Here is a 23,819-nt window from a genome sequence, read left to right on the forward strand (position 1 = left end):
TTCACGTCGCCTGGGAATATGGATATTAATTCTGATGTTGGCTTCCCTGATCGCTATCTTTAGTCGATCAGAATGTGATGAATAGGCCGTTGAGGCCATCGAATAGACTATAGTCTGCCCCAGCTCGCTATGCATTTGAGACTGACCATTAAGCTGTATATTTTCACCATGTTTTACTTGTTAAAGCCCAATCTTTTGGGGTTTTCCCATTCAAATGATCCAAGCAGATCTGTGGCTGAGGCTTACCTTTCTGTGAGGAGGGCCCTGGCAAATAAAATTAGGAAATCCTGACATTGTGTTCTTTAAGGAAAATGCAAACTCAGTATCTAAAGTGTCATTCTGATTTATAACATTTGCATAGGAATTTAATATTGTACAGACTAAAAAGCTAGAAAAAAGTAACAAACAATAGAAACAGGCATTACTGCTACTGTAATTTCAACCGGGACGTTGACAAATCATTTTTCCTACAGACAATGAATGCCACCTGAATAGTTTTTCAGGTCTCTTCCTTGTTGTGTGGGTTGAGGGGAACTTGTTCAAGTGTGAAACGTTAATGATTTATGTTGTTTCTTCGTCAAGAAACAGATATTCTGCAGTTTCAACAGCACCGCTCACACACAAAGCTGATGTTACAGGGCTTGAGACACTTTAGTAAACACTTTAGTCCACAGTACACTTTATCAGCTGTATCAGCTAAAATGTCACATTTCAGTGCTGCACAGGTGCATTTCGACATATTCACCACTAGATGTCTCAAGAAGACCTAACAGCAGTCGGATCTTTTGTACAGTGTTACGGTATTTCTTCAATGACCCCCAAATGATCGGGCTATCTAGTACATGGGCTATTGTTATGTTCTGCTGTGGAATACACATTAAAATGATTTTTTCCCCCCTATTTAGAATAATGTCAACTCATGGACTCATTTGCCTCAAGGACTACATTGGAAGTAAGTCTGGTCTTGTGTCCATGAGGCCATCCTTGACATTTTAGAACACAGCTGTGTGATATCTCCCTTGTGAGTCCAAATAAAGTTAAGTGAAACTATTCAGTGGATAGTCTTTCTTGGAACTGGGAGTTTGCTGGTTCCATCTCTGGAAGGAAGGTACAAGAAGTGCTCCTACCATTTCTATTTAACCTTAAATAAAATACAGTACTTCAGCTCAATTTTACCTTATCAACATGCTAACAAGAACTCGTTTTGATCTTGAAAGCTTCAACAATGTTCTTTTTTGATTATTGTCATCTGGAACGTGGTACATATGGACTACATTATCATTTCATATATCTCACCTGTGCTTGGTGTTAAAAGTGCTGTCGGCAGCGGTGGAAGAAAAATAACTGAATTTATTCTTTGCAACTTAACACAGAGTGATGTCCCGCTGGTCTTATGTGAAATATGTTTGTGTGCTTTACAAACTAGCAGTGTTGGTGGTGACTTGTTACAAAGTGCTCCATTAGAGTACGTACATTACTTTTTTTTGTTGTAATGAGTAACGTAACATGTTAGTTCTGCTGGTAGTTTTAGTTTTACAAAAGTTATTTGTTACTGGCTGTCCTTTCCTTTCCTTTTGTTGCCACAATGATAAAATAAAATCCCTGAACCATTTGCTCTGTCTCTGTTTCATGCCAGCGGAGGGTAAACCTACAGCTGTGTCAGTGCACATGTGTAGCTGGCTAATTCAGTGTGGCAAGATAGAAGAGAGGACTTAGAACTTGGAAATATTCCCATCATTTTAAATTTTTTTGCCATTACAGTGCACGTTTTATGTTGGTATCTGTTTTGATACCAACATGTCCATGCACTTATGTAAGCACTCACAGTTTACAGGTTCATTAGGGGCATTTTAAACATTATATACTATACTACTAATTAGCAAATAAAGAGTTTTAATGTTAGATTGCATCTGTCATTCCTTGTATTAGGCTGCAGAGTTAACGGTTGTGGACTGAAAAGAAGGCTACAAAATTATGGTAGAGTCAGTAGATTCAAAAGTACATGTAGAGTTCGTTACAGGCCACCTGGACAATATAACCAACATGCACAACATGTCTCAAAGAGGTTTACCATAAATTTTGGTAACCCTTATGTAATCTAACGTGTTACCTTTCTCTGTAGATAGCACACTAACGTGTCAAGTTATTGTTAATGTATCTTGTAATGTAACAAGTTTGCGTGTGCCGTGTCAGCCTTGTTGTGTGTTGTTTTCCTTTCCCTGTTGTGTTTGTGTACATTTTTATCTTGTGTACATTTTTTCTATTTTGCTTGCTTTATGTCCAGAATATCCTCAGTGTCTCTCTGCTCAACTCTCACCTGTGTTGCCTGCTTCTTTCAGAAAACCCAGTGAGACTAATCAGCCCCTGCACTTCATCTGCTCACAGGCCTGCCTTCATAATATCTTCTATTTGTTGCTGAGCTGCTGAAGATCTTTGACATGATCAGGGTAAGAAAATAGCCAAGCTGTTTCTCTAATTCCAGAGCTTTTATGGTTTTTGCTGCTGATAGTGGCTGGGATGTTACATCATTACAAGGGGTGCTCATTCAGGGTGTGATGGCTTCCTGCCATTAGTGCTTGTTGGCTGTCTGTGTGTGTGTTTGTCTCTGCGTTCGAGCAGCAAAAAGAAATGTTACTGCTGTAATTGGAGCATGAAACCTAACCAGGTGATTAGGCCAGCTCCTCTGCTCCCGATCCCTGCTGTCGGACAGCCGTTTGAGCACCTTATCATCGACGGTGTGGGTCCATTGCCGCGTTCTAGGTCTGTGCAGCCTATTTGCTCACAGTCTTGTGCCAAACCACCCGTTATCCAGCAGCATATCCTTTACGCATGATCACAGCGCGTTCCGTTGTGCGCGCCCTGACTCAATTCATTGCTATATTCGGCATCTAGAGGATTATTCAAACTGACCAGGGATCAAACTTCACCTCTCACTCTTTTTTGCAGGTACTGCGACAGTTATGCGTACAACATAATGTAGTGTCTGCATACCATGCTCAAAGTCAGGGGGCCCTGGAGCGTTTTCATCAGTCTCTGAAATCGCAGTTACGATCTTACTGTGTGCAGATGGATAGAGACTGGGAGGACGGGCTTACCTGGTTACTGTTAGCAGCTAGAGAAGTGACCCAAGAGAGCACAGGGTTTAGCCCTAACGACATAGTGTTTGGACACACTGTACGTGGCCCTTTAAACCCCCTGTATGAGCAATGGAAGGATGCGGACCCGCCGGAAAATCTGGTTGATTATGTGAATTGGTTCCACCATAGGTTGTATGCTGCAGGGGTACTGGCAAAGAAAAAATTGGTTTCTGCGCAGGGCAAGATGAAAACATTGTATGACTGGCGGGCTGAGTAGCGTGTGTTCAGTGAGGGGGACCGGGTCTCGGCTCTACTTCCCATCACCACCTCTCCATTTCAGGCGAAGTATACCGGTCCCTTTAATATAAAATGGACATCTGACCATAACTACATCATAGCTAGGCCTGATCGTAGAAGAGGTACTCAGTTGTGTCATGTCAATTTATTAAAACCCTATTATGAACGTGTCCCTCCAGGTGAAGCTGTCCCAGCCTCCCCAGCACCTGTGCGTCCTGCGTGTTCGGTGGGTAGAGTGTCTGCGGTTTATCCTCCGCAGTCAGTGACTGCTGGGGTAGGGGATGGGCTGCCTGAATCTGATACTGCGGTGCAGCAAGGTTGGCTAAAAAACTCATAATCTCTGAATAACCTACATGCCCTATTGGGACATTTATCAGACTCGCAGCAAGCGGATCTGTCTGAGGTAATTAAATCCTTTCCCTGCTTGTTTGGTGACACCCCTATGCAGACACCCTTAATTGAACATGAAGATGTGGGAGATGCAAAGCCAATTAGGCAAAGATTTTACTGTGTAAACCCGGAGGAAAAAAAGTATCTTGATGCCGAAGTGAAATACATGTTGGATAATGGCATTGCTGTTCCCTCCTCTTCTAGTTGGGCCTCCCCATGCATTTTAGTGCCAAAGCCCAATAACACGGCCAGATTTTAATTGTAGGTCAGGGGAAACTTCAACCTATTGCAGAGAAAGTGAGGGCTGTCCAGTGTTACCCTCCACCTACCACCAAAAAGGAGTTAATGCGTTTCCTCGTACCAACTCGTACCAGTTGAATTGTTCAATGATTGAGAAGAAGGCACTTGCTCTGGTTTGGGCGCTCCAATATTTTGAGTATAGAACTTAAAATTATACCCAGCTCTATCATTAGTAAAACATAAATTAGCCACATATGATAATTGTTCTGTCTTTTATCCTTCCCTGTAACCCTCTCAATAGTTTCTGTCCGAGAACTATTACTCTATAATCTTAATATATTTATTTGTATACATGCAATTTAGCCTACTTTGCATGGTCGAGGCAATAGCCAAGTCTTGAACTACAAGTGGCAGAATGATTGTTAAAATCTCACTTCTGCCAAATGGACTGCAGCTCAAAATTCTATATTTTGTATTCATAGTTGTAGTAGTCACCCATTTAATGTAAATATCTGATAGTAAGCCCTGATAATAAACTAGTTTTGTCTGAGCTCCTTTAGGTAGTGAGGGAAACAGTGCAAGATGTGAAAGAGACAGGTGGATGCTGCAAAATTATGCTCAATTCTGGTGACAAATGTGTTACAAATGCCAAACAATAAAAGATTTACAAATGAGTATGATAAATAAATGTATCCTGATATGAATCAAAATCTGTATTTTATGTTGCTACTAATGGTCAGGGTGACAGAGCCCCCCACTGAGCAGGTAGTTAAAGGTAGCCTTCCTTTGTGTTGGCTCATCTCTACCTCTTTCCCCCCTGCTTACCCTAATTACACAAACTAGAGGCACGATTGCGCTCTTGCTTGCGGCTATTTCAGAGGAAAGCCGCCGTCACCGTCCTTCTACTTCTGGCTCATCACCCTGTAAAAAAAATCTCGAGCCTGCGCAGAACGCAAAAATCTGATCCGATCCAATGGAGTGTATACATGCAGGAGTGATGCGACTATCAATTGAATAATTTAGGTGTATTAATCCGACTATGAGAAATCCGATCCAGTCCGATTTTAGTCAAGCCAAGGTGTATACATGTATCTTGAAATTCGATCATAGTCAGACTAATGCAGTTATTCGGTTTTCTTGTGTGTCATGTAAACACACTGAGTGGTCAACATTGGGATTACAACCTTCTCCTTCTTGCCTCATCAGCTAAGTAACCACCAGCACTTTTCTTCAAAGACTGGTAACGTTGAATGGGGCTTAGATAGCGCATAGCATAGCATAGCAAGGCTAAGCACCGGACTTGACGTAATGCACATGTTGGTAGTTTGCTTTGCTACATTGCTAATTTTTGCATTTTATTAATGCTTCGCACAGACCTGGGGTCTTTGCATGCAACTAACCATGTTGTGGTGAGTTTTTCTGGACCTGTCTCCAACCCTTCGATCAGTCATCTTGTAGCCCCTTTGATCAGCCATTTTCTGCTACCTGACTACATACCTGGGGTAAATAAAAATCCTCCAAAAAAACCTCAGTGAAGGATTGGTCTGAGGGGGACAGTGAAAGACTGAGAGACTGCTTTGACACCACAGACTAGGAAGCACTCTGCAGCCCACATGGGGAGGAAATCAACAACCTGACAGACTGCATCACAGATTACATACATTTCTGTGTGGAGAACACTGTGCCTTCCAGGAAGATACAGTGTTTTCCCAACAACAAACCCTGGGTGAACTCCAGGATCAAAAACGCTCCCCTTGTGTTCTTGTGTGGACAACAAATCCACATACTTTGCGTATTGATGACGGCATCGCCCCACATCTCGACCTCTAGCCTTTGACCTCTTAACCCCGTGCTGTCTCATAACAACAAACAATGATGGACTACATGCTTGTGTTTGTGCTGCAGAAGATATTGAACCGATCAGGGTTACTAGGACAAAATTATGCTCCTCTGACACTACGCTGAGCGAAAAAAGGAAGACCAACTAGCCATTTTCATCTTCTTCGTGTTGTGCTCGGTTTCTCCTTCCACTGTCTGTTTGTATACAGTGCGCAAGCTTTATGCACATGCTCTGTCTCCTCTTCTCCGTTTTTTTGTGAATTTCAAGCGCCACCTATAGGCCTGGAATATGAACTACAGCATGTTGAGTCATTTTCAGTGGATCCGTTTGGATGCAAATATTCTTGAAACGATGCCAAGGAAGACGGGGGGAAAAAAAGATCGTTTTGGTACGTGTAGACATGGCCTTACTCTGGAGCGAGTCTTTGTCCTGTGGAAAACTTCCTGTGTGGTCCCAGTTCCAAAGTCTGTGCACCCCAAGGAGCCTGGCCACTTCCACCCTGTTGCCTTAACTTCTCACCTGATGAAAACCATGGAGAGTATTATTCTCAGGCACATCCGTCAAGTGAGCATGACGCTGGCCTACTTTCAGTTTGCTTACCATCTTCGTCATCCACCTACTGCACAGAACACTTACAAACCAGGAGAACACTAGACGTACTGTGAGGGTCATGTTTTTTACTTCTCCAGTGCTTTTAATACAATACAGCTGGCACAGGGGCAAACCTGAAGGGCCAGGAGTTGACCAACACCAGGCTACATGGACCACAGACTTCCTTCCCAACAGACCACAGTATGTGAGACTCAAGGACTGTGTCTCAGATGTGGTATTATATGTGCCATGGGGGCCCCTCAGGGTACAGTGCTCTCTCCCTTCCTTTTCACCCTCTACAAATCAAACTTCACCTACAACACCATGAACTGTCACCTCCAAAAGTTCTCTGATGATACAGCCAGTGTTGGATGTGTGTCTGAGGGGAGCAAACAGGAATACAACGGGGTCAGAGAGAACTTTGTTAACTGGTGGGAATGCATCCGCCTGCATATAAACACCAGTAAAACAAAGTGATCTGGTGATCAACTCCCAGAGGAAGACACCACAGATCACACCAGTGAACATCCACTGTTTGGACATAGTGGCAATCACCCAAGGTGATCTAATGTAAATTGGATCTAATTATTTCATCATAATTAATACCTAGGTGTGAGGACATTACTCCAAACATTTTATGACAGTGTGGTGGCATCAGCGCTTCTTTATGCAGTGGTCTGCTGGAGAGGTAGCAGCACAGACAGGGACCGGAAGAGACTGAACAAACTGGTTAGGAGGGCCAGCTCTGTCCTGGACTGTCTGCTGGGCTCCATATACAGGTGGTCTCACCCCTGCACCAGACTGTAGAAGCCTTGAGCAGCTCTTTCAGCAGCAGACTTACACCCATTGTGTAAAATGGAGTGCCGCCACAAACCATTCATCCCCACAGCCATCAGGCTGTTTAACTCAAGCACTACCTGAACAACCACTTTTTTAACCTTTGTTTTAAGTAAAATACTTTTGAACCTACATGCTGTCCATTTAAAATTGTTACAATAGTGAATGTTGCCAACCTCTACACTGTCAAGAACTCCAAAATCCTTCAACCATTACAGTTGTTATGGTAATTTTGGTTGTAGTTGTTAAGTTAATTATGAATCAGAGTTGCTAACTAACAGTTTTGTCCCTTTCTATGAGACTTATTAGCTGAATTGGCTCATTTTGCTTCTTCAAGGGTGGTGCTCCCGAGGTGATCTAATGGAAATTGGATCTAATTATTTCTCATCTCACTATAAAAGCAAAGGAATCTGTGTGTGCGTGTGTGTGTTCCTCAAATATCTCTGCGGATCAGGATCACACTGACCTGAGAGTTTCAACATGGCTGCTGCTTGGTTCAAGGGTGAGCAACATCGGATTTGTTTGGACTGCAATGATACCGTTAATAAATTATTTCATAAATGCCTTACAAATTCTGCGAGCATTGTCCACTGGAGCCACCACAGTCACGTGCGCACCAGAGCCAATCACTGCAGAGCTCACTTCCACGACATACCTTAAGAAACAAGCGGATTTATACCTGCAGCGGCACAAGCTGGACCGGGATTTTGGTCCCATTCTGTGCATCTAAAAACTGACTGTTGTGGATTAATGACGAGTCCGGACCGAGTCTGTTCGGGTCTGAGGAGATCCCGAGGACAACAAACTGGAGTCGGAATCTGTGGATTTCGTGTGTAGCTAGCTGCTAGCCCACCCCCACACGGCCCACCTCCTGAGTTGACGGACACACCGGCGGGTCCAAAACCGAACTTAGGGTTAGGCTTAGGGTTTAGAGTGTAGTGTAGTTTCTTTTCTGTGTTGTGAGTCAAAACGAGGAGGAGACTGCTGAATGTGGAACAGGCAGGAATGAGCTGAGGAGCCCTGAGCCTGAGGCATTGCCTGCATTTAAATGTAAATAGTTGCATATAACTTTGTAAATTTCAAAAACTTATGCACAAATTTAGCAAACAACAATTTACATTGGCATTATAACTAATGCTATTGGTTCATTAAACATATTTGTGGTTTCCACAGTAAAAAAAATCTGTTTCCTACTCAGATTTTATGTTTTTTTTTTTTTTGTGATTTCAGGTCCATAGTGTTAATATAGTATGTCAAAATGAAAAAATAACTGTACAGTCACACATGTGAGGTTGTGCTGAAAATAATGACACCACCTTTAAACACAACCTCATTTGGCCATCCATGAAAAAGCTACGTAACCTCCCACTTTTCTATAGGAATACATGCTTCCTATGGGCAATGCACTAGTAATTAATAATTATCTCTGATAATCATGAATATTACTGATAGCCACATTTAATCCAAAACTCCTTATTAATGTTGCATGAAGAATTACATGTATAAATTAAACACCAAATAACCTTAGTAGGCACAGACTGAAAATGCATTTGCTATAGCTGTTGGCATCTAAGTAAGCATGAGCTGTCTTTGCCTCCATCCTGTGTTAATAAATAAGTACTGCAGTGTGAAAAGCTGTGACTGATTTCTGGGAGCTCTGCTGGTAATCAGTCTGATTATACAATTGATGAAAAAGTGAACAGTGTTGAGTTTTACAGAATGACTCACAGAAAGTGACCTCCCATCATTTGCCTTTAAAAAAAAAGAAACCTAATCACTCTTGCTGCCCTGCAGTCCACATATAAAAGTGCTGAGAGATTAAACTTTCTTCATTGAGCGGCTGTTCCTGTTAGGATTCCTGTTAGGATCACTGAAAGGCAGCGTGCACTCCCATCATCCACTCAAAGTCCACACAGAGACAACCTGATCACAGTTAAAACCACTTCTTTAATCCCTGCTTTTAAATCAGCTAATTTCTGTTTACTCAGTTTAAGGTCACTTGCAAATAAGTCTTTTATCTGCCAGGATTTTTTCATGACAAACAATATTGTTTTTTTTTCCATCATCACAGAGTCCTGGATTAATCCTGATGAATGTACCCCTCTCACTGAGTCTTTTATTCATTTTTCCACCAGCCAAGAATGACAGGCCAGGGGGGCTAGCAGTAATACACAGAAATTATTTTAACTCTTCTCAAGTCCTGCTTGGCTGCTTCTCTACCTTTGAGAGTGTTTTAAAGAATAAATTGCGTATTTTATATTGTATTCATTTCTGGTTTTATTCAGCAATTTTGAGACCTTTTGTCAGTCATCATGTTACGATATGACAGAGGTCTCATTCTTGGTGGCTTTAATATCCATATCTGTTGCCCTACTTCCTCTTTGTTTACCTCTGATTTTATGAATCTCTTTTAGTTTGACCCCAGGGTTCTGCCCAGACGGTGGCACAATGGCGCTGCGCCGCTATAGTCCTTTTCCTTTTCAATGTTAGGTGCTTTATAGCAGGTGTTTGTGGGATGCCGCAGTCTTCTCGTAAAAAAAGCAGGACGGTTGACGGTGACGAGCGTCCAGGTGCTGTTCCAGGTTCCGCTCCTCTCTCCTGACACAGAAAGATCTGTGTCTTTGCTTCAAGATACAAAATAATAATAATAATACAAAAATTTGCTATACTCCTGTTTTGGGTCTCCACCAAGTGACTGTTACGTACACTTTGTACAAGTGCTGAAAAATACACAATGACTTCTTTAAGAGTTTTATTATGAGGTTTCCATTAATCCAATGATTTGTAACCAGCTTTAGCTTAAGAATATTACATATTAAAAATAACATGCACAGTTCAAAACTGAAAATGCAGAATAGGAAGAATAATAAAATAAGCTTTTGCTTGAACTGCTCTGGGCATAATGAAGGATAAAGGACATGATGTAATAAAAACATATAATACAGAATATAAAACTTCATATCTGTTTACCAGGTTTTCTTGCCTGGATGCAGATACGACAGAAAAATCTATGTAAATGCAGTGTCAATCATAAAACACAGTGCAGCTGATTAAAGCACTTATTCAATTAATTATAACAACACTTCCCCGTCCCGTGTTTGTAACATCATAAAGCTATGAATAACAATTGTGACAATCAATCAAATCAGACATTTAGAAATTGTACAAGTGAACAGTTTGTCCTGTTTGTTTGAGGCAGTAAAGCTGCAGACAAGAGATGCACTGATCCACTTTCTCAGTATCTAATACAGATACCTGAATTTGGATATCTACCAATACCAAGGTTCTTTTGTCTCAAATATTATTATTATTAATATTGTTGTTGATGTTGGTATTATTGATTTGTATACGTGTATATATGACAGAAACAAATTTGGATGAACCAGTAAATTGTGAAATAAATAATATTAAGTGTCTTACCTCAAAGTTTTGTTTTATTCATCAGTCATCATCAGCTACTTATAGCCGCTGTATTTTATATGAAAATGTATGTATGTATTAATGTATTCTAGCATTATTCTTACTGACACATTTCAGAAATGTTATGTCAGGGAATTTAATTGTAATTGAATAAAAATAAACCATTGAAAAAGGCCACTTGGAAATACATTCTGTTAACAAATTATGATATATAACTACAATAAAATAAAATAAGATTATTTATTTAAAAAAATTATGTATTTCATATTTCACTCTGCTATTTTATTTAACTTTTAATTCACATGATAATTAATTTCATCATGTAATATTATATAGTTTCATAATGTTAGTTCATTCAATATTGGCCATTTTGTAGTTTCATCGTCAGTAACACATTGTAAGAAATGCGATTTCCAGAACTGAAACTTGTAAGACATTACATTTCCATTAGGCATAAATGCAACATGACAGCGTGACTTCTTGTGAAGAGAGTGAGAGCAAGCTGAGGCAGGTGAAGAGCAGGATAACTCTCTGTTAAAAGAGCTGACTGGGCAGAATCAGATGTGTGTACGCTCTTATTATCATATGTGATTGAATGCGTGATTGAAAGTGTCACACTGCTCCCCCTCTGACATATACTCTTTAAAAATGGGACCTAGTCCAAGCCCTATCCAAAATGATTATTTTTTTATTCTTTCTGAACTCTGAACTCTCTTATAAATGCAGTATAAAATGCTGACTGACTGGTGGAGTGGTGCAAATAGATACAAACTTGGAGGAGGACTTCCACATGTAAGCTTGTAAGCAAGAGTCATTTGAATTGCAGAGGAAGTGGATCATTGGAAGTAGATACATTTTTGCTGGAGAGCAGCTACAGCAGTAACATACTGTTCACAGCTGAACACACAAATATACACATTTGGTCTTTTAAGCAGCAGGTCAAGATAGTTTGTATTGCACAGAATGAGCAGAAGCAAAAGGGGCTGTTAGTAATAATTCAAACCTATATTCATGTTGATATGTAAAAAAGCACAATGAAAATAAATTGTTAAAGCACATATGTATAGTTACATGAGTGTCATGTTTAGCAAAACCAGAGGACAAAACTCAGTCTGAAGTGACAATCTCAGAGCAGAGAGACCATGCAAGATTCACCATCATCCAGAGTGAAGTCTGAAGAAGTCCATTAGAGAATGACACAGCTGGAGGTGGTGGCTTCTGCACATCTGTACACAGAACAAATATTTCAAACCATATTGGATCACAAACATGCCACATTACTATTAGAACGTCAACAGCCATCACTCTGAAGTATGTCCAAGGTCTTAACACATCCCCTCCCAAGCTAAGAACTAGTGTTTGATGTGGTTTTGAAAAATGCAAGTATTTTAATGCTTTTCTAATCACTTTTACATTCTCATTTAATTACATTCATTTATTTCACACAAATTAATGTTTTCTTTGGAATGAGTGCTGAAAAACTCTTCTCTGCAGGTGCAGCAAAGAGCAGTTGCAGAGGATGAATGACCCTGAGAGAAGCGGAGAATACCAGGAGAAGGGCCTCAGAGATCGATGTATTCACCCACAGAGCTACAGCTCATAAACTGCAGTAAACAGAGCAGTTTATGAGCCAGACCCACTGAATGAGTCACTAAAGCCATAATAAAGTACTTACAGGGCACACAAATTGGACAATAAAAATCAAAATTTGATCTGATCTGTATAGAATCAGCCCTCTCTTGCTGCCACTCTGTTGAGCACTACTCAACACAAGTGCATCATCACTTAAAGGACACAATAAAGAAAAATGACCCCACCTCTGGTCCGGGTTCTCGGACTCCTTCATCTTCTTGGGAGCGCTGCCCTCCCACTCTTCTGGAGTCCGAGCATGCTCACTGGTCTCAGTGCTCACCTGAACAGAGGGCCAGATTATAGTGTTACAAATAAATAGGACTGACTAAGCAGCCATCAAAATCAAAGTTCAGAAGCACGGGGCTTTCTCCCATTTTTATTTTTTACCCTCTTTGAATTTAAGAGCCTGACTGATTTATTTCATCTTCAGATCCTCTGAGAACAAACGTTTCATGAGCACACATAGGCAGCCTGAGCGTGGTAAGAAGAACTAAATCTTGAGCACAGGAAATCTGTGCAAGCATACAGTGTGAACAGAAGCAGAGCAAATCTGAGCATAAGCAGGGGCTTTCCGAGTGTCAGGGGAGGGTTTCAATGAAATAACTACAAAATCTGAACATGAAATCTGTATCATATTTCATGCTCTTAAATTGGAAAGCCACCGAAGAGAGGAAAAAAGCCTTGTACAAAAATATTGTTTGAGAGTTCAAAATACAAAAATGAATCTGCTGCATCAGAGCTGGGTGGGAGTAATTCATGTAGATTTGTTTGGTAGTGGACTGGCAACATGAAATGAAAAGTGAAAAAAACAAAAAACAAAACAACTTTCGTAAGTGAAATGTTGCTAAATGCTAACTGCTGCATAATTATACATGACACCTTTTTTCCAACACTGCCCACCTTAAACCGCACATCATGCCGACAAAGAGCAACATTACCGTTTCATTTGGAGTCATATCTGTTTCTACCTGGTGAATGTAAGGAGGATGGTCACCCCTCTTTAAACTCTGGTTTGTTCAAGAAAACCGCCTGGATGCTAAGTGCTGTAAAACCAAAACAATTAGCCAAAGGAGCCTAAAAAGCTCAGTAGAGCTGAGGGGACCTTTATAGTTAGCAAGAATATCTGTGATTGAATCACTATGGACAAGATGTTCACATTACAGTCATTTGATCCACTGTGCGCTTAAAGAAGTTAATTAAGTTAACTGTCTAACTAACTGACAACCCTCAATTTCAGCCGGTGCTTAATTAGGATTGTACATTATGGACAAATATTTTGCCAACAGGCACTGAATTGTGTTAAAAAAACATTGTAAACTCAGTACCTCATATTTGACCTGATATATTACATCAAGGAACTTAATTATTGTATTACCATATTTACCTTTATAATGTGGTCTAAGTGTAAATGAAAGTTTGAACTGACAAATTAAAGTGTCTGTATGTTTGGCCATTTGAAAGTATCGTTGCGTGTGTGTTTGTGTGTGTGTGTGTGACTAACCATGTTTCTCTTCCTGCTGGGGTCACTGCTGCTGCTTGGTGTGTTGTGGGTGTCGCCAGCTGAGTGGAGGGGCTTCCGGCACAACTCATCTCTTTGATGGACTACCAACTTAGACTGCAGCTTCCTATAAAGACAACACACAATTGGTGAAAAAATAATTAGGTTCATTTGTAAAATTCATTGACCTCAATAATTCAGTGCCACAGTTATTCTTGGTGTCATACTGGACTCCTGAGAGGGAGTTGTAATGTTTTTGTGCATCCACATTTACAAGTTTGACGGATCATGTCTGCAGCCTCCAAGTCAAAATATATTTTAATTTAAAATAAAGATCATGGTCACAAAGGGGCAAATCCCCAGATAATGAACTAATTGTAGTGGAATATTTATAGTTATGTAAAGTTCAAAATTCAGGTTATTTCTGTTGTCATCTGTGACAGAAAATTGTCTTTGATTCCCTAGCCACAGACAAATGCTGGCCCAAACAGTTTACATAGACTATTTGGTTGTCGTATTTTCCTCTAATGTAAAGTGACTTTGAGTGCCATGTAAATTGTTATCTAATTGAAATTGATTATCATAATTATCATTATTATTGTTATTAGTCAAATGCATAACTAAATATAAAAGTGCCCCAAGCACAGGGTCAGCCGCAACCCTCCAATATCAACTTCACTATCCAATATCACATTATAGCATGTATACTGATCATTAATGTAATCTAATATTCAGTGCCATGAACTGGGAACCAGTGTATAATGTAACCCAAATATTATCAAAAAGAAAAAAGTTTTCCCATTATAATTTACTTAAAAAACCCTCATGATCACCACAACCGACCTGAGGCCTATAGGGACTGTATCACTTCTGTTTTATCTTACAAAAGATAACTAAAAAAATAAGAACACATGATGTATTATTAGTGGCTTTAATATGGACCACATCATTTTGTTAAACAACAACATGATTTCATATCACAATACACATACACTGGGAGTTGGAAATAATGTCCAGCCCTACATAGTATATGAGAACTAGAAATGCCCGTTATGAGCTCGGCTTCAGAAGGTGGACTGCATCACAGCTCTGCAGATGAAAAGGTAAATAAGAGTTAAACTGTCTTTAGCCCTAACTACGTCCCTAGTGGTCAGGCCTCAGTCAACCTCACCGTTCACTTACTGTCACCAAGCATTGATCTACACACTAATTAAGTCCCTTGGCTAGAAGGCTTCCTTGTGTGTGTGTGTGTGTGTGTGAATGTCTTTTTATACAAAAGGACATACTCAGAAAAGAAAAAAACCTACAATCATGATTAAGTGTAACAACTAGTTTGTACTCTTGTCTGTGTTCACTAGTTGTATTTGTGAGAAATGTGGGTATTTTGCCATCCAAAACAATGAAAGCATTGACACATGGCCACCAATATGATGTGACTAAACCACAGAAAACAATACATTTTTTAATAATCACTGAGAGCAACATCTGATAGATTCAGAGATGTCAGCCCAAGCAGTGTGCAGTCTTTGTTACATAAATAATTTAAGTGTGTGTAGACACATACAGACACACACCCCTCAACCCTGCACTCCTTCCCAGTGGTGTGAGCACTGCTGACCTCTGGTCCTCTAAGTCTGTCCTCTCCTCGGTCCTCGACCACAGCTAATTACACTCCCTGGAGTTTAGAACCGTCAGCCTGAAGGCTCAGCCTCTATCTGCTGGGTGGTCTGAGCTCTTTGACAGCCTCCCCTTTCTCCTCTCTGACAAAGTGATAAACTAATTAGCCTAGCTGGGCATGCCGGGGTTGGGGCCCTCAGCATAGATGGCCCCTCCACATAGCTAGACTGACCTGGACCTCCTCTGGGGAGACAGGCAGTCTCCAGAGTTACTCAGGTCTGGTAGATCAATGCTAAAAGGCTGTCTGAGAGAAAGACAGGCCTGAGCTACAGTATCAGTTTTACTAAGAGTAATTCCCTACACCATAGTGATTCCAGAATTGATTATTTTTTTATTAACTTGATTATTTAATTGAATACAGGTGAAGATCTGAGTTACATGCTTTTCATCAGATAATGAGAAACAGGACAGCATATCCAATATTCAAATAATCAAAAAAATGATGAAGTTACACACTCAAATGACGTGAGTCACGCATTATTTCAAAATCATAAATGATGAATCAATAGACCTCAGAAGCAATCCTCAGTTATGTCTTCTATGTGCTGCTCAAGCTCAAAGAACACATTTTGAAGGTTGAAGCAGATGATGTTGTATATTAATTGTTCTTGTCAACAGAAACATTTAAAGACTAAAAGCAAAAATTACTCTCTTCTAGTAACTAAGTATTGTGTATCCACAGTTTAATAAATATTTCACCTCTGTGCCATAAAGCTTTAATTTGTCCCAAACTATTGAAAAGACATCAATGACCCATGCTGTTACACTGTACTCACTAGAGCACCAAAGGTGGATTGATCGGTCATTGAATATTGTACCCAACAAATGTCCAGTGTCAGCCTGTGCATCTGACAAAATCTTGTGTGTGTGTAGTGTGAAACCAACATAGCACAAATTAATTTCAGTGGGTAGACTCAATGTGTAGACTCACAGATGCACTGAGTGTGTGTATATATGGGTGTCTGTATGTGCCAATATGTATGTTTGTGTTAGAGTGTGTGCTTTTACTTGGATATTGAGCATTGTGTGGACACATTTGAATGCTAGGGGGAGAAAGGATATTTTTGGAAAGTGAGGACATTTTGGCACATCTCCATCTAGCTGTTTCACACCAATTTTAAGTAAAGCTCCATGTGCAACTGATATTAAAAAACAACAACAAACACGAGTTGACTTTTATTTTGAAGTAGACTAGTCTGGGTATGCAATGTGTTTAGTAAGCGTCATGGTTGATTGTCAAAAATGTGTCAACAGAGCAAAACATTAGTATGTTGAGGATCCATTTCAAATCTCTCTGGGAGTAGTTTTATTCGGTCTATGGGAGTATTGAACAAAAAGGAGCTGTTTGATGAAGAGCTGCAGGCAACAGGCTGCACAGCTCCAGCTTCTCAAAGAGCTGTCCTCATTAAGGTTATCCTAATAATCTGCATCCAACATGATTTTCATTTATTTGGCAAATAAAGTTATCTTTAACAAATGCTAAGAACAAATAGCTATTTACTGTGACTAATGTAATGTAGTGGGCAGTCACAGTCAGAAAACTTTCAGTAGCCCTGGAGTAGAGCTGGTAAATACAGTTCCTTTTACGGATTTGAGTCATTATTAGTCACTCATTAAACTGAACCGGGATGTGCGAGTCACCTGAGTCAGTATTGCCTAATCACCATGGAAACCCAGTCCTAGCTCATTGTCTCTTAACCAATAATGTAGTAAAAAACACAATGCAATAAAACATTATATACATGATTGGAAAAATCATGACCAAACCATGACAAGCGTACCGAATGGGACAGATTTGTTTGATGAACCGTTCCACCCCTAGTAAATATTCTCAGTCATTTCATTAGCCCATTAATAAAATGGTACGAGTGTGCCAAAATTAGTTCATATCACATATTCACATATTATTTATTTTTATGTTTAATTTGAGCCAAAAAAAAAAAAGAAAGAAAATGCAGGATAATTAAATGTTCAAATTAAGGAGATGAAATAAAATGATTTTCATGTAATAATCAATTGTGTAACATTTCATATGACCACTTTTGGAGAATCATCAACAGTCATGAGTGAGTTTTACATTGTACTCTTTCCTCTGAAATATATGTACTATACATTTTACTTGAATTTTTTTGACACCATTTTTTATCAAATTTAATTGTTAATCTCTTGTTTTGTAGTTGATTTTGTGGGTGCTGGGCTGACATAGAATAATCATATAAATTGTGAAATTACAAACAAAAATATGTAACAATGTCACTCTTGTGCAAAAGACCAACATGTGATCTGTGATTTTTAATGGAATTAGAATTTTTATTAGTGGGACATGTTTTTGCTGAAGTCTCAATAATTTTTATCCTATTACCCCGTGCTGTCCTGCTGCTGCACAGAGCAGACTCCTACCACAGTTTGTAACAGAGGTGGTGCTGCCAGTCAGAGATGCTCACAAGTCATTTTCTGCAAGTCCATGTCAAGTCTCAAGTCTCTTATGGTTGTAATGAGTGTTCTATCATCTGCTGCATGCCATCCAATCTGTTTAGAACACTGCATAATTATATCTAAGGAATTCAAAGCATGTACTGTACTATCATCATTCCTATATCTGTTAGCATAGAGTATTATCATCATTGATTAGTTGGTTGGTATATGGTCACTTTATACAGGCTATTGCAATGCAATATGACCCCCCCCCCCCCACACACACACACACACAATGGAAAATGAATAACTATTTTGCTTTGCAATATTAATACACAGCTACAGTAGCTGTATGCAAAACACTAATGCTGCCAAATTATCTGAAGTCCAGGTGTGTAAGTTTACGCATGAGGGAAAGACATTCAGGTTGTCGGATATTCTTTACTGTTGATGTGCCAAAAATAAAAAATAAAGTCCCATCACTGAGTCCAAGTTGCAATGTATCAATCTCTGCTTCCAGGTGTCTGACATGAAGTAGTTTTGCATTTTAAATGCATTTCTCTTTTTTGCTCAATGCAAGGATTCAATAAGTTATTTAAAAGTAGGAAAACAAGATTTGCACGAGTAGTTAAAAAGTAGTCATATAAAATGTATACAAACTGCTATTGACATTTTTGTATCATTCTGTTGATGGAAATAGAAATTTAATTCTCATAAATATTGTGCTTCCTTAAGGGAGTTGAATGCTGAAGTGGCCCTCCTTCGAGATGACAATACCAGCAGTGGCCTCAAGCTAATCTGAGTCTGAGACTCCTGTTTTGGATAGACTTTCAAATGGCTGTTTAGGGGTTAAGTATCGGTACTGAGATTCTGTCTAGGGTAACGGTTGGGGTTAGACAGATAGTTGTGATGGTTTAGGTAATGAAGGGGCTCGCAAGCACGAATAAAGAGCCATGTACTTTTGCGTGTGTGTGTAGAAGGTACATACCTGACAGCTGAGCTCAGGCTTTGGTACCAGTCATTGAGATCCTCCTGGTTACTGGACAACAGCAGCAGTTTTGCTTTGGGGAAGGTTAACTAGAAAAAGAGGGGGTGCAGAAGAGTTCTTAGGATATTTGTGTACAGCGTATGAGGTGTCAAGATGGGTGCAAGGTACCATACTGTGATGGGTGTTTGGATGTCTGTTACAGCCAGGTTATACTGACAACAGCAGCATGGCTAAAAGACAGGATTTAATTTCAGTGAGACTTGTGCTTTGGTGCTAAGAGCATCATACTTAATGTTTTTTGGGGGAATTATTTCCTGTCTAAGGACAGAGGATATCATTCACTATACAGATTGTAAAGGCCACTGAGGCAATGTGATTGTGATTTTGGCCTAAATTAATAAATTAAATTGATTCAAGTTGATCTCTGTTTTTTTTCAAACAGAAGAATCTTGAAACAGTGACAAGTTAATGCCAACACATTACACCACATTATAAAAAAAAACAGTTTTACTCAATCCGTCATTAGCTGGATCTGAACTGTTCACAGTCTCGACAGCCTTTAACAGTCATTATCAGCATTCAGTGTTTGCCACAGGTTGAGAGTTTATTTGTAGTGGCAAACTCTGACAACAAAGAGAAGAGCAGCCTGAAAAATGGAACAATTCACAATCACACTTGAGATTAGGCAAGGCAGTTTTCTAAATCTGCACATGGATTTCCACCCTGGTTTTAAAACTTGTTCCACCCTTTTTTAAAATGTTCAGCTTTATTAATAAATATACAGTTGAAAGAGGGAAGTGACAAATATTTCCAAAATGTGTGGAGAAAGTTATATCTGTTCTTCAAAAAACATTTAGTAATTTCACAAAGACAAAGATTTTTCAACTATTTCTAGTATTTAAACTGGAGGAAAAGTTGTGGCGCTTGTCTTCATTTTGATTGTTGAAAACAGATTGTCCAAGAGGCACAGGAAGCATAAAAGACATACATTTTTCAGCTTTTGTTTTGGTGGCCCTACCATCTTTTAGTCGTCAGGCACCTGTTTACGGCAGGGCTGGAACTGCAGTAGCATGATAAAACCAGTAGAGGGCAGGCCACATCAAGCAAAAACCTCTTTTCTGTCAGCTTATCATGCAACAAAAAAAAAAAAAACCTGCCGCTGCTGCTCCTAACAGGCATTCATCACCCTTAACAGCCTGACTGAAATCTGACAGTAAAGTAAACAGAAAAGTTGAGTAGAGTAACTGAATCTGTAGCAATCAGGTCCCATTTAAAGCAAAACTGTATTCTGTTCTGTAGGAAGCTGAATTAGACATCTGGTCTCTAATCTATTATGGACTCCACAGAGCGGCAGGGTCATCTTCCTTTGAGTCAACAGTAATTATCAACTCTCTCATCCACTTGCTAAAATCAGCCTCAGATTGTACTTGTCAAACAAACCAAAGGGAGATGTCTGAGCCCAAACAAAAGGGGCTTTTAGAGCAGCATAATTACACTGAGAAAGCTATTACAGAGGATCAAAATTAGGCCTTCACTATATTAAATGACCTTTCACATTTACCTGCAGCTGCAGCCTCTGCACCAGAAACTAGTTTGGTGAGAAGTGATAAATCGATAATTTCTAGGTGTATTTGGAAAGAACTTTACGCTGGTACGAAGGAGCATAAAGCTCATCAAACATAATAATGTTTTTGCACAGGGGAGAGGGAGTGCCTGTCATTATACATTAAATAGATTAAGATTTCAAATGTACCATCATCAAAAGTATTATCTAATTATAGAGTTCAGTGAGTGGGGCCGAATTGAGTGCTGCATGATATTGGCACTCGCCACTTGGGGGACGGCAGTTGATTTATGCACAAATAGATTCCACTTCTATTGCAATGCGGTAATTAGGGATTTGTCAGGAAATCTGACCCTCTTAGGTAGAAATTACTTTGTATAATAAGAACAGCAGAGCATGGAGCCTCATCGCTGCACATAATTTAGCTTGATTATTTATACATCAAAGAGAATCTGTCAGGGATGTGGGAAAATATTCAAGTAGCAAGGGGATATTAGCAGGAGGAAGACGGCAGAGAGAAAGAGTGTAGAGAATAAGGAAGCTTGAGAAAGATGGAGGGAGAGGGAAAGACAGAAGTGGAAGAGAATATGGGTCGAGCCACAAAAAATATAAATACAAATAAAAGCCAGCTCTCTTGTGACTAACCTGCGTGGCCTGTGTGACCAGGGAGGATGGAGGAGGGGACACCGGAACTATTAATAAAAGATTTTTTTTTCAAACTTTGCATATAGATTGCCATGGCATTTATAGCTGTCAAATTTAATTTGGCTTTAATTCTTCATTGCCCTGGATGAGGAGGGCCCTGGAGTGCTGACAGCCCTTTTCCTTGAGCTCAGGTAGGGGCCCGGGATCAATAATGTGTCCTTATGAGAAATTACGTGTAATGCTATTGAGTATGCATTTGGGCCTCGGTGGGATAAGAGGCTAATGAAATGCCATTTCTGCCATTAGATAACGCGGAGCGGGCTGGCAGAGAGTGGCGACAGGCTTGAGGAAGATGTATTTACTGGAGGGCCGGAAGAGATGGATCTACAGCCTAATCTGATCAAGCAACTGAGAGATTCTGTTACAGCAGGCAGCCATCACTACACACCACAGCTCTTAACAAAAAAACAAACACACACACACTAATAATAATCCTCAGACAAATCCCTCCATCAGCAGCCTTTTCTTTTGAAGGATGCCTTTAATTCACACTGCTTTCAACAAATGAAGTCACATAGGTCTGGTTTTGACAGTTTGCTAGGACACATGCTGGGTACACATACTGCAGTCTTATAAACAACTAGGTCCACCTTAATTCACCTTTGTCTTTGTTTAATGCTGTATACTATTTGTGAACTACCTCTAATTTATTTAGGCCTTAAAAGATTACTTAATTAATGAACTAGCTAATCAAATGAAAATTAACCATCGACAGCTTTTACAATTATTTAATAATTAATAATGATAAATTCTTGATAATGAAAAATTATCCAGCAGTCATATCTCTGGTTTGTGGACAGTCTGTCTGACAAGTAGAAACATTCAAAGCCATCACCTTTAGCTCTGGAAAAAAATATGTACTTCAACAATGGAAGGAAGCATGTAATATGTAATCTCGGATCGCCATAACAACAGCCAGGATAAACTGATCATTGTGAATTTAGTTCATCTGTATTAACATGAATATCCTCGAAAAAGCAGTCTACCTAACTAAAAATCAGCATCACCATGGCTGACTTCTCAGCTTTGATCTCCTACATAAAAAAAACCTAACCTTGTGTGTTATGAAAATCATTTAAGATAATTTTTCATTAAAAAAGAATTATAGAAAAAGAAAAGACAAGATTCCTTCCCACACAATAACACTTTTTTTCCCCTAACTGAGGTCAAGAGATTCCAGTTTGTTTTCATGCCATTTTAGAAAATATGGTGAGTCAAAACTATTATGGCCACAATACTCATGACATGAATGTATCATCATTCCATGACTAATTGTTTATGATTAAACAATCAAATATGATTTATAAAAATCATAGACTGATAAATTGATAGTAAAAATAATAATAGTTATTAAATTCAGGATAATTTCTTATACAACTGACTTAGTTTGGACAGCATGTGAAATGTGAGAACTTGCTACTTATAAGAAATCAGTTTGAAGGTTTAGTAGAAAATATGTTAATACTGTTTGAGTCCTGAAATGATTGATTACAACACACGAGACTGATATTATCAGGTGATCTCTGTGCTAGGTGCAATACGTTTTTAAAAACAATTTATGGCTGCAACAATGGATTGTTTTTATCAATGTTTTCAGTTTCTTGTCTTTTTTGAAAACCAGTGAATGATTTAGTGCAAAATTCCCATCTGACTACATCCCATGGCATTTTTAAATTAGAGCTGAAACAACTACTCAAAACAATATTTTGGTCAAAAAACAGAAAATGAATTGGCAAATATTCTCTGTTTTTTATTTTTAAATGTGATGATTTAGACTTTAAACCAGAAATCTTTAGGTCCTGGTCTTAGTCTTGTCTAACCCTTAGTTTGACAAGATATTTAACAATGTCACCTTGTTTGTTAGAGCTTGGGATGGTCAGTTTCCCCTGTCTGACATTTGATAAATTATTTTTGAAAGTGAAGTGAGGTGAAGTGAAAAGAGACAACAGCTTAATTGATAGTCAAAATAATAATTTAGCACAGCCCTATTTGAAAGTACTCTTACTTTGACCAACAGCTAAAACGCTTCAAGGTTTGAGGTGCAAGGTTCATTTCAGTGTCATAAAGAACATCACATTTAAAAATAACAAAACATTAAACTTTTACACTTCTCAGCATAATTGATGACTGAATAAATAGTAAATCTGCAGTGAACTATAATTGGTAAATGTTTTACTGATAGTTGTATGTTATGTCACTAATAGTTTTAGCCTCACTTTATACTACTAGTCCTGTGAATCAACCTTCAATGTCAAAAAGCATCAAATGATATCAACATGTTGGATTGACTGCAGTGGGGGCACATCGTTGAGTAATCAAAACCTCTATATAGCTGCTGTGCATCACAGGGAGGCACATTAGCAGCACAACATAAAGAGCACTTTCAGCAAGAGCGTGTCTGCTGAAATGAATATTGATACCACACAGCATTGGCACAAAACACTTGCTGCATAAACGCTTTGGTTACTCACTCAATGACGCGCGACTCATTCCTTTGAATGTTTCATGACAGCATCTTCATCATTTAGACAATTTGTCAGCCAGCATCTGTACTGAGACCTCTGAGACGGATCAGATTTTGAGGAGAGGCACATTAAAAGTTCAACTTTTGGGCTACTTCAACAAGGTTTGAAGTGATTAGGGAGAAG

The 23,819-nt window shown here is 39.2% G+C and overlaps 1 protein-coding gene and 1 long non-coding RNA gene across 3 annotated transcripts in view; one reads left to right on the forward strand and one right to left on the reverse strand.

Annotated features, from left to right (window-relative positions):
* The first annotated feature begins 101 nt into the window (after positions 1-101).
* LOC119032918 lies at positions 102-12,503 on the forward strand. The gene is made up of 3 exons (XR_005079089.1): positions 102-952; positions 2,340-2,447; positions 12,187-12,503. It is a non-coding gene; the product is annotated as an uncharacterized LOC119032918 (long non-coding RNA).
* arhgef39 (Rho guanine nucleotide exchange factor (GEF) 39) overlaps positions 10,011-23,819 on the reverse strand; it is an 88,298-nt gene continuing 74,489 nt past the window's right edge. For both annotated transcript variants that reach the window (XM_037122536.1, XM_037122535.1), the window contains exons 9-12: positions 18,903-18,991; positions 13,826-13,949; positions 12,510-12,604; positions 10,011-11,918 (exon numbers count right to left, since the gene is read on the reverse strand). In XM_037122536.1, the coding sequence (XP_036978431.1) occupies positions 11,879-11,918; positions 12,510-12,604; positions 13,826-13,949; positions 18,903-18,991 (348 nt within the window). In that variant the 3' untranslated portion in view covers positions 10,011-11,878. The remainder of the gene's footprint in view (positions 11,919-12,509; positions 12,605-13,825; positions 13,950-18,902; positions 18,992-23,819) is intronic.

This window comes from Acanthopagrus latus, chromosome 14 (genome assembly GCF_904848185.1).
Source record: "Acanthopagrus latus isolate v.2019 chromosome 14, fAcaLat1.1, whole genome shotgun sequence".
Classification (NCBI taxonomy): domain Eukaryota; kingdom Metazoa; phylum Chordata; class Actinopteri; order Spariformes; family Sparidae; genus Acanthopagrus; species Acanthopagrus latus.